General features: G+C 40.4%; 1 protein-coding gene across 6 annotated transcripts in view; it reads right to left on the bottom strand.

Annotated features, from left to right (window-relative positions):
* MACF1 (microtubule actin crosslinking factor 1) overlaps nt 1-18,503 on the bottom strand; it is a 341,877-nt gene that overhangs the window by 141,936 nt on the left and 181,438 nt on the right. For all 6 annotated transcript variants that reach the window (XM_073791606.1, XM_073791623.1, XM_073791602.1 and 3 more), the window contains 10 exons: nt 17,487-17,639; nt 15,876-16,030; nt 12,251-12,377; nt 11,668-11,851; nt 11,085-11,254; nt 5,304-5,482; nt 3,866-4,004; nt 3,008-3,201; nt 1,615-1,777; nt 716-799 (listed from right to left, as the gene is read on the bottom strand). In XM_073791606.1, the coding sequence (XP_073647707.1) occupies nt 716-799; nt 1,615-1,777; nt 3,008-3,201; nt 3,866-4,004; nt 5,304-5,482; nt 11,085-11,254; nt 11,668-11,851; nt 12,251-12,377; nt 15,876-16,030; nt 17,487-17,639 (1,548 nt within the window). The remainder of the gene's footprint in view (nt 1-715; nt 800-1,614; nt 1,778-3,007; nt 3,202-3,865; nt 4,005-5,303; nt 5,483-11,084; nt 11,255-11,667; nt 11,852-12,250; nt 12,378-15,875; nt 16,031-17,486; nt 17,640-18,503) is intronic.

The following is an 18,503-nucleotide window of genomic DNA, read 5'->3' on the forward strand; positions in this document are numbered from 1 at the left end:
GCAATATGTCTTACTTGACATGTGCATAATTGGTGGAGTTTCTCCCTTTTTGGTAGTGCATAAAATAATGTGGCTTATAATCGATGGTGCCTGAGGTTCTGTGATGTGTGGTATGTTCCTAAAAAGTGAGTCTGGCTACTGTGTGGGAAAATAGCTTGTGAGGGCAGGAGCAGAAGCAAGAGAGCAGCGCAAAGTACTGGAGCAGGCTATGGAAGATTCTTCACTTAGATGTGAACCAGGAAAATGGGGGAGGGAGGGGCAGTGACGGGTAGTCAGATCCGGGACATACTGGAAGATGAAGCAACTTGTTCCCAGACTGTTGTTAAACATAAAGTTTAAGGTAAAGAGAAGAGTTAAGGATGACTCTTGGGGTTTTTTTTGCCTCAGCAACTAGGAAAATGGTGACACTATTTCCCGAGATATGCAAGATAGTGAGAAGCATATTTGAGAAGAAAACCCAAACATTCTGTTTTTCACATGGTAAGTTTAAGAGGCCTGTGGGTCATCCAAATGGAGACTCCTCAAATCTCAGCTGATGTCTGGTACCTCTCTGAGCATCCCCAAATATGTGGCCATGAGAAGCACACATCTGCATTAACCTAAGGATGGAGCAGAAGAGCTCTGCTTACTTGTCCAAAACCAAAACCTATAGTGACATGCAGATCTTCCTAAGCTGGAGACGATTTACGTTCCTTCTGGGATATGGTAGCATTACCTTTACAATAGTGGAGTATTGCTGGGAAAATTTTTGACACTGGTCCAGTTTTGTCTGATTTCTCTCGATTTCTGCAAACAGCTCCTGGGAACCAAAATATCACAACCTTATCATTGTCATTATCATCACTGAAACAGCTGAGCATTTACCATGTTCAAAACTTAGCTGCGTCAGAATCACCTAGAACACTGGATAAAGCATAGATTGCTGGGTTCCACCTCCAGAGTTTCTGATTCGATAGATTTGGGTTCGGGTGTGAGAACTCGCATGTCTAACACGTTCCCAAGTGATGCTGATGCTGCTACTCTGGTTGTCCACACTTTGAAAACCATCGTTCTAAGTATTTTACATGTATCATTTCATCTAATCCTAACTACAAAAACCTCAGGAGGGCAGTTGAACAAATAATGGACTATGTCTGTTTTATTGTTAAGGAAAGTAGAATACTAAGAGACTAAGTAATTTGCTCAAGTTCTCATAATGAGTGAGGGAGCCAAAAAAAACCCCAAAAAAAACCCAAAATACCAACAAATAAAAACTGCTTTGAATGAAATAATTTTCTTCCACTCATAGCTTTCCCTGGGTTTTCATTCCCCTATATTCTAATCCTAGCAAAACAAAATGTAATATCAAGAAACGAAATAAAGCAAGATAATTCTACTCTGCCCATCTAGTGCTTTCAATATATACTCACAGAAACTCAGGACTGGAAGGGGCCTTACAGGTTACCTGGCCTAAATGCAAAACCAGTACCTAGAGCCCAGTACCTGCTTAAACCCTTTTCAGAAGGAGCTCAGAATGTCTTAACATTGGAGGGAAGCTAATTGCTAGCATATCATCTTCTTCATGATGAGCTAGCTTCCCCCGTGCAACTTCCACTCGGCTATGGCCACACCCACCGTCTGCTGGCTGAGCTGCTCGGATAGCACTCTGCTGTCCTCAGCCTGGCCTGGCTTCATCATTTCCTGCTGGGCAGTGGTTTCCTCAATCCATTTGATGAGAGTTCCATGGCAGGCTCGGTAATCTCCCAGAACTTCCTGGATACTTTCTAGCTCAGATTGGCTGCAGAAGCAAAGGGAAACTGCTATCAGTTATCTTGGTATAAATACAATTAAGTAAATGAGGCAATTCCCTCCAAGCCCAGTTGGGCTTAACCACAGAGGATACATCTTTATTTTGAGGAAAGAGCAATGCAGCACTGAGTGGGAGCTATGCATTTACCCACTACGCTATGGGGTGAAAAGTGAATAGAAGCCAGTCGTGCCCTGCTAGGCCTGGAATCGGCTTTGGGGCCTGGCATCCCATGATAATCCTTGTCAAATTTTTCACCTATGTTGCCAAGGATTACCAGGTTGCCAATAAGGTAGTACTGCCTGTACACTTTTGTCTCCTGAAGACAGAGTACCTGTCAGAGTACTCCAGCTATGATTTATGAATCACTGTAGTTTCTTGGGGAGAAAAGTAGGGGTGGAGTGGGTAAAAAATAGTAGTAATTAACTGTTAATTACAGTAACAGCTTCCTATACCACTATTGTTAGTCTAACTAGCCTTGGGATAGTAATTCAATTATAGAGAATCAGTCCAAGCTTATCAGAGTCTCTATAACCCCACTTCCTATATATTTTCCTAACTAGCCTAGCCTCAGATAGGTAGTTTCCTATCTTTGCTACTCAAATCAGTCATCAAAAGCAGGACTTCAAATAACAGATAAAAACCACTAAATCAGCAAATGAAAAGGAAGCAAGAAATTCTACAAAGCTCCACTACGAATAATAACTCATATTAAGATTCAAAGCTAGGGACTTCCCCGGCATGGCAGTGGTTGAGACTCTGCACTTCCACTGTAAGGGGGCACAGGTTCAATCCCTGGTCGGGGAACTAAGATCCCGCATGATGTGCAGCACGGCCAAAAAAAAAAAATTCAAAGCTAGTAAAACAAGAGCTAGAACTCAGGTTTTGTCCTTGAGAAAAGATCATTAAGTCACCTTTCCAGTCTATATTCTAAGACACCACTGTCATCATGGCTTAAATGGGTTAAGACCAGGGACACAGGAGAAGCACTGCTAATAGGACCATCACACTGTGCCCCAAAAGCAAGCCTCAGGACTGCTTTGGGGTTGGTGGTCCCAACCTCCTGGCACTTACGTTGTCTAGAAGGTATACTGTCACTTAATTTCTACCCCTCCCTATCAATTCCTGCCTTTAAACAAGCATACACAGAAATAACTCTATTTTTGTTTAAAACCTGGCTCCTGAACCCTAAGAGAAGAAAAGGGTGGGGCGGCCACTTACCGGGTGTCGAGCTGGGCAATGACCCGGTGCCAACGCTCCTGCAGCTGGGAGCCCTTCTCCTGATAGCGTTCCAAATCCAGGTTTCGCTCTGGGGTCAGACGACTCAGCTGCTCTGCCACCACCTTGGCGTTCGCAATTTCCTCATCCAGGACTGAAAACACTGAATTCTTGTCCTTCGCATCACTGAGCCAGTGCTATAAAAACACAAGCACAGCAACAGGTTAAATATATTCCATGCTAAAAAAGGACTCAGACTAAGGTAAAAAACAAGGACGTTGTCTACAGCCAGCTCCATATTACATCTGTGGTTCGGAACCTAGACTCTATACTGTTTGTGCCAGAAATGCCTCCACAGTCCTCATGCAAACTGCTCAGTCAGTAGAGTACAGAAAATGTGCAAAGAACTTGTGTCTGAAACCTGGCTCTACCGCTTATAAGCTATGAAACCATGATAAGTCACTTAGCCAATCTGAATCTTGGTATTCTATATGTAAATAGAGATAAAAATCCCTCCTCTATCTACCTCACAGAGTTGCTTGTGAGAATCAAAGGAGATAACAGCTAAGTGATTTACAAACTTATAGCACAACCACTGATTATATCCAATTAAACTATGACTTTACTGGGGAGAAATAGGAAGAAATAAATAGAGAAGCATAGTCCTTTATCTCCCCTTTCTAGCTAGACATATTTCTCAATCCTTTCTTCTTTGGACCCACATCAAAAGATATTAAGTATGATATTCTGCCTAATTCAAATGCAAACTTACATCAGTGTCATGCCATCCAAAACTGCATTTTTCTGCTAACCCCAAGCTATGGATACGTTAAGTCAACCTAAGAACTGAGAACAACCAACCTGTAACGTAGACCGATGGGACTCCAGAGCTGAGAGATCTGCTGGTACTGCTTCTTCTTGACTCAGCTTGATTTCATAACCTTTGACTAAGAGTTCAGCATCCTGGATGCTACGCACTATAACACTGATTGTCTTTAGTCTGTGAGAATAAAATCACTTCCATTAATACATACATTTTAAAAGCTGAGCTACAGACCTGGAGCACTACAGAGAGATTCACCAAACGTAACTGTCAAAATCAACTTCGCAGGCTTCCCTGGTGGCACAGTGGTTAAGAATCCGCCTGCCAATGCAGGGGACACGGGTTCGAGCCCTGGTCCGGGAAGATCCCACATGCCGTGGAACAACTAAGCCCGTGCGCCACAACTACTGAGCCTACGCTCTAGAGCCCACGAGCCACAACTACTGAAGCCCACGCCTAGAGCCCGTGCTCCACAACAAGAGAAGCCACCGCAGTGAGAAGCCGGCGCTCCACAATGAAGAGCAGCCCCTGCTGGCCGCAACTAGAGAACGCCCGTGTGCAGCAACGAAGACCCAATGCAGCACAAAATAAATAAATAAATAAATTTATTTTAAAAAAAGATCAACTTCGCCATTACTAAATAACGACAGGGTTTCATAAAAACAAGAAAGCATGGTGTAGTGCCGCCAATTTAAGCCAATTAAAAATGAAGTTCTGGGGCTTCCTTGGTGGCACACTGGTTGAGAGTCCACCTGCCGATGCAGGGGACATGGGTTCGTGCCCTGGTCTGGGAAGATCCCACATGCCGCGGAGCGGCTGGGCCCGTAAGCCATAGCCGCTGAGCCTGTGCTCCGCAACGGGAGAGGCCACAGCAGTGAGAGGCCCGTGTACCCCCCCCCCCCACACACACACAAATGAAGTTCTGGGTGGCACTGGGACACACACACACACACACACACACACAAATGAAGTTCTGGGTGGCAATGGGACACACACACACACACACACACACACACACACGCACGCACGGTGGTCTCATGGGAAAAAAGGCATGAGGCCAGAAATCCACTCAATATCATGAAGACTCTAAGATCTTGCTTCTCAAGGTCATGGGTAGGAATGGGTGGGTAGAGGAAAGACCCTCAAAGCCTAGTATTTAGTTTAGATGAAAATTTTTCTTTCTTTAGCGTCCCTTTTTCTTTTTCAAAAGAGGTATCTAATCAATCAGAAATGTGGTTCAAAATAGTCCTAAAACTGTAAATCAACTCCCCTTCTGTATTCCTGGCATTTGTTCATTGCAGACCAAATGAACCCACTCCCTGTTATTTGAAACTAAAGCCAAGGTCTCTTTTTATGGGTACAAGCTCTTTTTATGGGTGCACTCTCCCTGAACTGTTCATGAAACATTCCAGGCACTTTTTTTTTCATCTGAATCGAAAATATTGCCCTCTGGACCCGAATTCTCAGCTCACTCACTTGTTCAAATAGACAGTGGAGAGACCATACACATGCTCCATTTTCTCCACCAGCAGACTGAGTTCTGAGCGCAGAGTTGGGACACTCGAACCAGAGGGGGACTGATGGAGAAAGCTGCTGCATTTCATGGAAACAGCATCCAAGTCTGACCTCAGTAGCTGCAAATCCTCCTGGGTGTGCTGTCAGGAACAAGACACACAACAAACACAGAGAAAGAATTGAACAAAGAAGTTAAAAAGAAGTCCTTGTTCATAATAGCAAAATACTGGAAACAAACCAAATGCCATATATAGGAGAATGATGGAATCAACTAGGAAACAGCAATGCAGGGGGAGCTGGGGAAAGAATACAGACAAGTAACTTCTGAACACAGAATTGACTATAGACATACCTTCAGGATAAACACAAAAAGAATTACATTAAACTCTAGTTAGTAGGTTTGCTTTTTGTAATACTATGAGTTAGCAGTTCTGAAACCATTATCTGTACATGTTAGAATTGAGCAATAAATAAATTTACTGTGGATAATGTGAAGGAGGTTTTTTATTCTTGGGGGAGTTACATATTTGGAAAAAGGAAAGAACAGAATAAGCCCTGAGGTACTGGTTTGGAACTGGATGGAAACAGATATATGAATTTGTGATCACTTGTACGCTCTATCTGCTAAGCAGGCCTAGAAGTGGACACGCCAATAAAAATAAGCACATTCAGCACCTGATCTTGGTTTCTAAATAAAGGAACCTAAAGGAAGCAAAATTCCTAGGAGAGACGCTGATTCTAGGGTTGGGGTTGGTAAAGGCAAGAGGAACCCAGAATATCCTGTTTTATTGAGAAATAAGAAAGCACTCAAAGAATGATGAGGCATGTTAAAATCACATAGGGGCTTCCCTGGTGGCGCAGTGGTTGAGAATCTGCCTGTTAATGCAGGGGATACAGGTTCGAGTCCTGGTCTGGGAGGATCCCACATGCCACTGAGCAACTAGGCCCACGAGCCACAACTACTGAGCCTGCGCGTCTGGAGCCTGTGCTCCACAACAAGAGAGGCAGCGATAGTCAGAGGCCCACGCACCGCGATGATGAGTGGTCCCCGCTTGCCACAACTAGAGAAAGCCCTCGCACAGAAACAAAGACCCAACATAGCAAAAATAAATGAATAAATTACTAAAACTCCTACCCCCAACATCTTAAAAAAAAAAAAAAATGACATAGGACCCAGCTTGAAGGGGCTCCCAATGGTTAAATTTGGGAAATTTTGAACATCAAAATAAAGACAGTAGCAAATTATTATACAAACCACTGAACTAAAATAAGAATCCATAAGTTCATACTGACATAACAAAGGAAGAAAGGAGGGAACGGGGGAGGCAAGCGCTTCGCTTTTGATAGAATGGAAAATTTTAAATGTAAAAGGAATGACAGAATTAGAAAATCACCTTTTGGCAAAAGTCATACTAATAATTAATTTGGTCAGAAAACTACCAGAACTAATCAATGAATTTGTTAAGGTTGCAGGATACAAAATTAATGCACAGAAATCTCTTGGATTCCTATACACTAAAAATGAAAAATCAGAAAGAGAAATTAAGGAAACAATTCCATTCACCCTCGCAACAAAAAGAATAAAATACCTAGGAATAAACCTACCTAAGGAGGCAAAAGATCTGTACTCAGAAAACTATAAAACACTGATGAAGGAAATCAAAGATGACATAAACAGATGGAGAAATATACCATGTTCTTGGATTGGAAGAATCAACATTGTGAAAATGACTATACCACCCAAAGCAATCTACAGAGTCAATGCAATCCCTATCAAACTACCAATGGCATTCTTCACAGAATTAGAACAAAAAATTTTACAATTCATATGGAAACACAAAAGACCCTGAACAGCCAAAAAAATCTTGAGAAAGAAAAACGGAGCCGGAGGAATCAGGCTCCCTGACTTCAAACTATACAACAAAGCTACAGTAATCAAGACAGTATGGTACTAGCACAAAAACATATAGATCAATGGTACAGGATAGAAAGCCCAGAGATAAACCCACACATATATGGTCACCTAATTTACAATAAAGGAGGCAAGAACATACAATGGAGAAAAGACAGCCTCTTTATTAAGTGCTGCTGGGAAAAGTGGACAGCTACATGTAAAAGAATGAAATTAGAACACTACCCAACACCATACACAAAAATAAACTCCAAATGGATTAAAGAATAAATGTAAGACCAGACACTATAAAACTCTTAGAGGAAAACATAGGAAAAACACTCTTTGACACAAACCACAGCAAGATCTTTTCTGATCCACCTCCTAGAGAAATGGAAATAAAAACAAAAATAAACAAATGGGACCTAATAAAACTTAAAAGCTTTTGCACAGCAAAGGAAACCATAAACAAGACAAAAAGACAATCCTCAGAATGGGAGAAAATATTTGCAAATGAAACAACAGACAAAGGACTAATCTCCAAAATATACAAACAGCTCATGGAGCTCAGTATCAAAAAAACAAACAATTCAATTAAAAAATGGGTGGAAGACCTAAATAGACATTTCACCAAAGAAGACGTCCAGATGATCAGGAGGCACATGAAAAGATGCTCAACATCACTAATTATTAGAGAAATGCAAATCAAAACTACAATTGAGGTTATCACCTCACACCAGTCAGAATGGCCATTATCAAAAAATCTAGAAACAATAAATGCTGGAAAGCGTGTGGTGAAAAGGGAAGCCTCCTGCACTGTTGGTGGGAATGTAAACTGATATAACCACTATGGAGAACAGTATGGAGGTTCCTTTAAAAACTAAAAATAGAACTAATATATGGCCCAGCGATCCCACACAGGCATATACCCTGAGAAACCATAATTCAAAAAGAGACATTGTGGGCTTCCCTGGTGGTGCAGTGTTGAGGGTCTGCCTGCCAATGCAGGGGACATGGGTTCGAGCCCTGGTCTGGGAAGATCCCGCATGCCATGGAGCAGCCGGGCCTGTGAGCCACAACTACTGAGCCTGCACATCTGGAGCCTGTGCTCTGCAGCAAGAGAGGCCATGATAGTGAGAGGCCCACACACCGCGATGAAGAGTGGCCTCCGCTTGCCACAACTAGAGAAAGCCCTCACACAGAAACAGGGACCCAATACAACCAAAAATAAATAAATTAATTAATTTAAAGAAAAAGAGACATTGTACCACATTGTACCACAACGTTTATTGCAGCACTATTTACGATAGCCAGGACGTGGAAACCACCTAAATGTCCATCTGACAAATGAATGGATAAAGATGTGGCACATATATACAATGGAATATTACTCAGCCATAAAAAGAAACGAAATTGAGTTATTTGTAGAGAGGTGGATGGACCTAGAGTCTGTCATACAGAGCGAAGTAAGTCAGAAAGAGAAAAACAAATGCCATATGCTAACACATATATATGGAATCTAAAAAAAAAAAAAAAACCTAGTAGCAGGGCAGGATGATCCTGCTAGCAGGGCAGGAATAAAGACAGAGACATAGAGAATGGAGTTGAGGACACGGCGGGAGAGGGGGAAGCTGCGGCGAAGTGAGAGTAGTATCTAGTATGGACATATATACACTACCAAATGTAAAATAGTTAGCTACTGGGAAGAAGCAGCATAGGACAGGGAGATCAGCTCGGTGCTTTCAATGACCTAGAGGGGTGGGATAGAGAGGGAGGGAGGGAGGCTCAAGACGGAGGGGATATGGGGATGTATGTATGCATATGGCTGATTCACTTTGTTGTACAACAGAAACTAACACAGTATTGTGAAGCAATTATACTCCAATAGAGATTTAAAAAAATCAGAAAAAAAAAAAAGAATCAACAATAGATACTGTAACAGTTTGGTGAAAGTTTGATATAAAACAGGATGTTTACATAGTCTCAAAGTATCTCCTCACAAGATACTTAGTAATCACAATGAGGAAAACAGCAACAAGTGATAAAAGCTATCACCAGTAATGGGACAAATCCACATCACATGCCTCCTGACAGGATGCACCAAGGACATACTATCACTTCTATGGTATTCCTGCCAAAAATGTGTAACCTGTATTTAATCTTGAACAAGCCTTAGATAAACACAAATAGGGGGACATTCTATAAAATAAATGGGCTGCACTCTGCAAAAATATTAAGGTCATGATAGATGATGAAAAATCAAGAAATTGTTTCAGGTTAAGAAATCTAAAGAGACGCAGCAACTAAATGCAATGTGGGATACTGCACTGAATCCTACACCAAAATATTCTTTTTTGGGGGGGGAATCAGGGGAGTGGGGGTACTACTCAAAAAGCCATTTATTAGGTCAACTGAAGAAATTTCAATTAAGGTCTTGGATAACAGTATTATACCAATATTCACTTCCTGATTTTAATCACTGTCCCATGGTTATGTGAGACTATCCTTGTTTTTGGAAATGCACATTGAACTATACAGGGGTAAAGGAGCATCATGTTTGAAACTTACTCTCAAAAAAAAAAAGATTATTATCAATATTATGTATACATATGTAGAAAAAATGATAAAGCAAATGTAGAAAAATGTTAACATTTATGGAATCTAGGTGACGGTTATATGAGAATAAAAACTTTTCTCTATATCTGAATCTATTCCAAAATAATTTTTTTTAAAAAAAGGTCCTTTAGAAGAGCTCAATATTACCTCTATTTCTTTGACTGACCTATTTTGCATGACTACAGAAGAGTAAAAACACTTTAATATGAGAATTGCAGGTACATATGACATGCCTCACACAGACATATTAGATCCTTCTTGATCAAAAGAAATTATACTGGGCTCACGTCCTCTTCTTCAGGCTTAGGAATTACTGAGAAATTTCTCAAGTTGAGAAAACTCACTCCTCATTAGGCACTGCTTTCCATTTCCTTTAACCTCCCAGATCAAATCTAACATTCTTCATAGAGCTCCCTCATCACACCCCAAGTAGAAATGTTCCAGTAACACTCCACATTCCTACAGCAATGTTTGCTTGGCAATCTGGAAGTACACTAGGTACTATCCTATGACATCTCTTATACTTGAAGTCTCTAACTATAACTTTAACCTTTTCTTCTTTACACTAGGAGCCAAAAGCAAGGGGCTTTGGCTTACTTTCTTTGCATGCCCATGAGAACTTAATAAAGCAATTAATATTTGCTTCTTTTATGTCAAGAATACAACCCCATAGTTTTACAGCATTCTACTTTTCCAGGAAGCTCATGATATGTACCATATCACTTAATTTTCAAAACAACTTGTGTGACTCATATATTACTATCTCCATTTTATAAGAAAGGAAACTAAGGAAGAGAATTTGCTCAGTCACAGAGAAGTGTGTACCAGAGCCATAGTAGAATCTGAGTCTTTCCTTACTATTTTTGGAGTCATGTGACTGACAGTAACCGTGTCACAGAATATAATACACATCAATACATATAAGGGAGAGAGCAGAGAGCAGCATCTCTACTAAGTAGTCTTAAAATATGTAGTCCAAAAGCAGCGCTGAGAACAATTTGCCAGTGTCTGCCTTCCCAACTGTGTAGGAAACTAATCAACATTCAGCAATATCCTGGGAGCTGAAACTACGCTCTTCCATGGGTGAAAGGCATTTACAGACTTCAGGGAAGAATTCTGGAGTACGATTGCCATGAGTCTGCTGCCTTATTCCTTAGGATCCAGACTCTCTTGCCCTCCAATTCATTCTGAAACTGTTTACTCTGCATCCAGCACCCGCTGCTCTTAGGGCTTACCTCCTGTTCTGCGATCCTTAATGCACTGTCCTGCCGGGCATCTCTGTCAGCCCTAGAGCTGGCAGGGGACTGAATTCGTTTGATTAGTCTCTGTTCACAGTCCTCCAGGCGCAGCCGGATATTCTTCAGCTCTGAAATGTACATCTTGGCCACAGTTTCCTCTTTGTCCTCTGTGAATGCACAAGCACAAAAGACCATTAAGCACAACAGAGATCAGCAAACCTGAGAACAACACTGGTTCCAGCAGACCTGATATTCCATGAATGAAAGCAAGGCCTTATGTGGGGAACCTTCTGCCTGTTCCCAAACTCCCTGCATCATATACTACTCTTTAAGGATCCAAACGCGTAATTTCCACAGGAAAATGTGATAGGTTGATAAGCAATAATGAATGAAATATGGCCTCTTCTTCCATGATCTCATTTTGAGAATTCATCTCTACAAGTTTTTCTCTATCTCAAGTTTTTTAGCAACTCAAGTGGTAAAAAGGTGGTGATGATGCTGTCTAGAGTATATGAAGGGTCCAGCAGCACCCTTCAGGGCTCCCATTCCACTTCCCTCTCCCTCTTCCCAAGGCACACACCATTCTCCATGGACTTCATCAGGTGCTGGAAGTGGGTTTTACAAGCCTCCACCTCCTCTTCCAAGCGCAGACGATCAGCCACTGAGAAGAGCGCCGAGTCACGGCTCTCCTGCAGAAAGTCTTCGTAGTGGGCCTGCAGGTTCTTCATAACCTGGTGGTACTCCCCAGGTGCTGAGGAGCGGAGCTGCAGAGAAAAAGCCAGAGGACATTTCGGTGGAATGGGAACGTAATACAAAATAGTGCACAAACCATAATTATAAACATGCTGACTTTTCACAAATTGAACCTGTCCATGAAGTCAGCATTCAGATCAAGAAACAGGACGTTACTAGTATCTGAGAAGCACTCTTTGTGCCCTCTTGGATGTAAGCCTTAATGATGGTTAATTCACCAGTATTCCCCTACTCCACACACTTATGCAAAAGTTTCTGGTTCCTAAGAGCCTCAAGCCCCTAACCCCAAAACAGTATACCTGACTCCATTTTACACCAATCGGGTGAGGAGGAGTCTCACAGTAAGAAGTTCCTTCCGAAAAAAAACCTGCCAATAGGTTATGAGCCTGCGGTAAAGCTGTCATAATTACCTTTTCCAGGTTCCAGGTCTTTACAAGGTCAAGGTCCTTCCTCAGATAGTTCCAGGAGATAAGGCTTTTGGTGTTAACATGTAGCTGATGCCAAAGGGCCATCACCTTCTGATAAGACTGCTCCACCCTACAAACAACACAGAACCTGGCTATAGCTTTTCTAAGGCTTCAGCTCCACACTAGAGACCTTCTAAGGAAAAAATGTGATTGCCTTAGCAGAACTGAGCTTATATGCTGAGCAGAGAAAGGCAACAAGTCAAATACTAACAACACAGGAATCTTTAGACCTAAATAAATTGAGATGCTCAAGCAATTTGCTACACTATTCTATACATTATGTCAGCACATATTTAGCAATCTCATAAATGTTACCTGAATGTAATATAATTATGAGAAGTTAGAGAGAGGAATACCCAGGGAAAGCAATGATAGAGAAAAATAGAGACAAAATAACTCCATTTGAAATTGCTGAAAAATGACAACAATGCTTAAAAAGCGATTTGCTGTGTTCTATATTTTTACAAAACTGCTAAAATGTTTAAAAGTTAATAGCAATTTAAGAAGTTCACCTGGCATATAAAACGAAACTTGTAGTGTGAAGGGCTTGAGAAGATCTTTTTCTTAGCATCCCATGCCTAACTCAATCTCAACTTACGGATGACTTACAAACTCAGATACACAGACACACTCGACACACACCAAATTACCTTGAATTTCTTCAAGTTAAGAAATGTAAGATATATAGAATAGGATGGAAAACTAGAAGCTAGGATGTCAGACATTAAACCCATTAGTTTATCTTTCCATTTTCCAAAAATCCCACTAAAATGACTGTAAGGTTGAAATAAAAGTTCAGGAAATCTCAAAGAAAAATAAAAATACAAAGAAATAAAAAACAGAAAGAAAATAAGAGAAAATGAGAGAAACAGTTAGGAGGTCCAATAGCTGACAAATGGGAGTTCTTGAAAGTGAGAACAGAAAACAAACATAGAAAAGGAAATAATTAAAGAAATAATCCAAGAAAAATTTCCCCAGATCTGAAAGATATGAGTTTCCAGTTTGTGTTCAGGGTTAGCACAAGAAAGGCTCACCTGAAGACACAGCATCCCCTTCAAAGATTAAAGACAGAGAGGAGTTTAAAATCTTCAGAGAGATAAAGATTTCATTCAAAAGGTTAAAGTGTCAAACTGTCCTGTATCACGACTGTGATAGAGGACACAATTCTATGCATTTGTCAAAATAACAGTATTGCTCACTACAAAAGGGGAATTTTACAGTTACATAAACTTAAAGAATGATAAAGAATGATAATCGTACTGTACGTCTCAACAACAAACCCTGGATGCTGGAAAACAGTGGGACAGAGCCTTCAAGGTTCAGACTGAAAAGAATTTCCAGAAGAATTCTGTAACTGACCAATTCATTATGAAGGGAGAAGAAAGACATTTTTAGATATGACAGGATTCAAAAAATTTACTTCTCCTGCACTTTTTTTCAGCAAGCTACTGGAGAGCGTACTCTCCCAAACCAGGAAATAAACCAATAAATAAGACTTAGAATCTAGGAAGCAGAGGGTCCAACACAGAAGAGATGTAAAGGGAATCTTCAGGGTGAAGATGAAGGGAAATGCCAGGGAGGCAGTAATGAAGCAGGCCTACAGAGCAGGTTCAGACTGGAAAAGGAAGACAGAATGGTTCAGAAGAGACGTTTCCAAGAGAAAATAAAATTGAAGATTACCTGGTGTTTGGCCACACTAAGAAGGCTTTTACAGTAAAATAGGAGAGTTTGGGAATAAATTCATAAGATACAAATAGACAACTAAGCAAACTTAAAAACAAAACAATTATCAGCTCCAAGGAAACATAAAGTTATACAAAATAATTTGTTCATACATATATTCAATCACCTAACTCGTTCATTCTTTTCTTTAACAATCATGTATTGAGTACCTACTACATGTCAGGTTCTAGGTGATGAGGATACAGAGGTAAACAAAACAGACAAAAATCTATTCTTTTAGAACTTCTAAGGGGAGGAGAAAGGCAATAAACAAATTTATAATCTTTTGGACAGTATTAAGTGTTCTGGAGAAAAATAAAGTGTTCTGATGGGGAGAAGGAGATAGAGAGTGATAGGCAGTGAGTGGGGTGGTAGTATATGAATGTGATTAGATGAACTAAAGATGTGAGGGAGTGAATCACGTCAATATATGAAGCAAGCAGAGGAAATGCAAAGGCCCTGAGGCAAGAGTATGCTTGTGGTGCTTGAGAAACTGGAGCTGAGCGCAAGCAAGGACAGTGGCAAAGGATGATTTAGAGAGGTAAGACATGCTTGGGTAAGGCTTACAATATGCCCTAGAGTACTACGCAGTTCAGCTGTAAACAACTTAATGTAAAAATAACAAACAAGATACTGATTTTAAACAAAAATCATGACATAACTACATTTGGAAGATGGGTAAAGGAGAAGTGAATTACAGGTGTGTAGAAAACCATTAATTTCCTAGAGTAAGAAGTCAATAATTTCCAAAGTTGAAAAAAAATTAAGTAACAGGAAAAAAATCACATTATTTAGACATTTGATGTTAAAAACCAGAAAAATCTGCTCAAAGAGTTGAAAATAGTTCACTCTGGGAAGCAGAACTCTGGGGTGGGGGAGATGATTGCTAGTTTTTACTATAAGTTTTGTGGTATAATTCAACTTTTTAAAATCTTTATACGTATTTCAATGAAATATAAAGAAGAAAGTTAGCTGTCAGTACAAAAATCAACTATTGAGAGTAAACTGTTTATAACCAAGAATTATTTAAAAAAGAATTATCACTGTTCTTTACCCATTCACCTGTTGACGGACATTTAGGTTGGATCCATGTGGCACATATACACAGTGGAATATTACTCAGCCATAAAAAGAAACGAAATTGAGTTATTTGTAGTGAGGTGGATGGACCTAGAGTCTGTCATACAGAGTGGAGTAAGTTAGAAAGGAAAAACAAATACCGTATGTAATGCATATACATGGAATCTTAAAAAAAGAAAGGAAAAAAAAAGGTACTGATGAACCTAGTTGCAGGGCAGGAATAAAGAGGTAGACATAGAGAATGGACTTGATGACATGGGGTGGGAAGGCGAAGCTGGGGCAAAGTGAGAGTAGCATCAACACATACACGCGACCGAATGTAAAATAGCTGGCTGGTGGGAAGCAGCAGCATAGCACAGGGGGATTGGCTCGGTGCTTTGCAATGACCTAGAGGGGTGGGATAGGGAGGATGGGAGGGAGGCTCAAGAGGGAGGGGATATGGGGACATGTGTATGCATATGGCTGATTCGCTTTGTTGTGTAACAAACTAACAAGGTATTGTGAAGCAATTATACTCCAATAAAGATTTTTTTTTTTAAAAAAGAATTATCACTGAATATATCTCAATTGACCATAGCATTTACTGAAAATCTACTATGTGGCTGGCAGGGCAAGACTTGATATCGTAATAGGAGGTCTTTCCCAAAAGAATCTTCAAAACTTGGTCTCTCTGTTCAAAATCACAAACGCAGATTCATAACCTCCATCAGTTCACCCAGCCAAAGAGCAGAGGTGGAAGTACAGAGTGGCAGTTGAGCTGAGTTACCTGCTGGCCATCTCAATGGCATCCTTATTGGGTGGGGGGATAAGGAAGCAGACTGATGGTACCATTGCCTCATTCCCTGTGGGGCTGATCACTTTCCACTTGGTCCTCTGTGAATTATCTTCCAACACACACTCATCATTCTTGCAAATAGTGATCTGAAGAGACAAAGTTACAAATCATTGCTAATGGATAAACCAACAACCTATTATTACCTGGTGGCTGATCCCAAGGCTATGAAATCCTTAAGGAAAAATTGTTTTGGAGATCTCCAATCATTTGGAGATCACCTAGGGAGAGTTTCTGATTTAGACAAAAGGATAATGTGTATAAATAAACAACCTAGGGAAGGTTGTGAAATGAAATAAATCAAGTGTTTATTAAATGCCTGTTACATGTCAAGTAACACAGTATATGAAATTTATAAGGAGACTGTAAGACCTGCAAGAGCAATCTCTCTGAACCTACAACCAACAGGGTAAAACTTAAAGGGACATAATACTCACAACTCTGTATTTCTGATACTTCCTCCTCCTCCCTTCCTGTCACCCCACCCAAATCCCTGAAATGTTTAAGCCTTTGAAATCACCAATTCTTTCTCTTAGGAGACGAGTAACCAACAATATCATCTCTATTTTATAGACAGAAATACTGAGACAAAGAAAAGTACAGGAAAAGTTCATTTGTTCCTTTGTATAACAAATATTATTGAGCCTATTACGTGCTTGGAAGTATGTCATGCCATTAGAGGTAAAAATGGTAAGCCAACAACCATGGTCTATATTCCACATATTCTGATGCACTATTTGGTTACAACACTGTGTGACAAATGCAATTTACCAGGGAATGCATGGAAGGCACGAGGCCCAGTCTTGGTTAGAGAGGTAAAGAGATTATTCAGGACCTTAAAGCCACATTAAGGAATTTAGACTTTCTACACAGAAATGGGGAATTGTTGTAAGACTTAGGCAGGGGAGTGATGGTTAAAAAAAAAAAAAAAAAAAAGTCACGCTGGACTTCCCTGGCGGTCCAGTGGTTAAGACTCTGCGCTTCCACTGCAGGGGGCATGGGTTCGATCCCTGGTCAGGGAACTAAGATCCCACATGCTGTGTGGCGTGGCCAAAACAAAATTAATTAATTTTTAAAAAGACCATGCTGGTGGTAGGATAAAGAATGCATTGAATGGGTAGGCTGATGTAATGATCCAAGTGAAAGAAACTTAGGGTCTAACTTGTAGTAGCAGCAGGGACAGAAAGAAGTACACTTGAGGGATACTTATTTACAAGGTATTGATACTACTGACTTGATAGTCCTACTAGCTGTGGGGACTAAGAGGAGAGGAGTCATGGATCTCTCCCAGCTGCTACAAAGCACCGTTTCTATCTACACTTAGGCTACTGGGTGGATAATGATGCCAATTACTGAGGCAGGGAGCAGGTCAAGATCATAGAGTTGAGGCTTATTTTTTTCATGATAGAAGAGATTTGAGCATGTTTAAGTTCTAATAGAAGAACTCTATCATTTGACCTTTCCCTGTTACCATAACCCTAACTGAAGGCTTCCCTTCTCCCTTGCTTCCTTCTGGAGCGGGAAGTACCCTTTCCACCTCCTCACCTCGATCTGCCGGTAGTCACAGATGGCCTTGATGGAAATGGTGCTCTTTAGCACGTGGTCGGGACTGCGTGGCTTTAGCTGAACAATGGATTTTGATCTCCCAACAAGACTGGCAACGGAACTCTTGGACTGTATAAGCTGCTCCTTTTCATCCTACAAAATGGGAAGAAAACGAAAAAGACATTAATGTTGCTCCTTGGGAGACTCAGTCAACAAAGAAAACTGAATGCTCCACTCCCTCCGAGAATGTCACTTCTCGGTTAAGTAGGGATCCTTGGTGGAGCCATCTTAGAAACACAGGGATAAAGAAAACAGGAGAGGATGCTTCTGTCTGCTACCAAGCGCTTTTATACTCAAATTCTGCAGCTTTCTCCCTGTGTCTTTTTCAATGAAACATAAAGCCACATGCAAAAACAAATAATAAATAAATTAAAAAAAAAAGAATTTCTAGCTGCCAAATACAGCTATACAGCTAACAAAGGATTTTGCCAAATAAGGTTCAGAGAACATGGAAGTTAAAAACCATGATAATAACTAGGCTGTGGTTGTTATTATTATTAAATTTCTCACTGGTAGAAGCCAGTTCTTGCCTCTCTGCTTAGGAGAAGTTAGAGTTATACTCTTTTACATTTTTTTTTAATAATGTTATCTCCCAAGCTCTATTACAAATATTTTCCTTTATTAAATTGAATCAAACTTTCTAGAGAAAGATCTTAGCTCTTCAACCAACAATCTATAAACCAATGCTGTTGGTGAAGGTACTGGGACAAATGACTTAAGGTTTACCTTTTAGAGTCTTGTGTGCTGTATTTATATAAATTTGATTGATTTGAAAGAGGTCTCATGCAAAATTGAAATACTCGAGTCTCTGCAAACCCAATTTTCTTAAAAACTAATGAAGTTCTTGTCAACGAAATGGGTAGCAATCTACTACCAATTCCATTAAAGAGTAAAAGATAAGCTTTATCTCTTAACCAGGATGTTTCAAGCCCATTTTGAGGTATAAAAAAGTCCCCA

Source organism: Tursiops truncatus, chromosome 1 (genome assembly GCF_011762595.2).
Source record: "Tursiops truncatus isolate mTurTru1 chromosome 1, mTurTru1.mat.Y, whole genome shotgun sequence".
NCBI classification, from domain to species: domain Eukaryota; kingdom Metazoa; phylum Chordata; class Mammalia; order Artiodactyla; family Delphinidae; genus Tursiops; species Tursiops truncatus.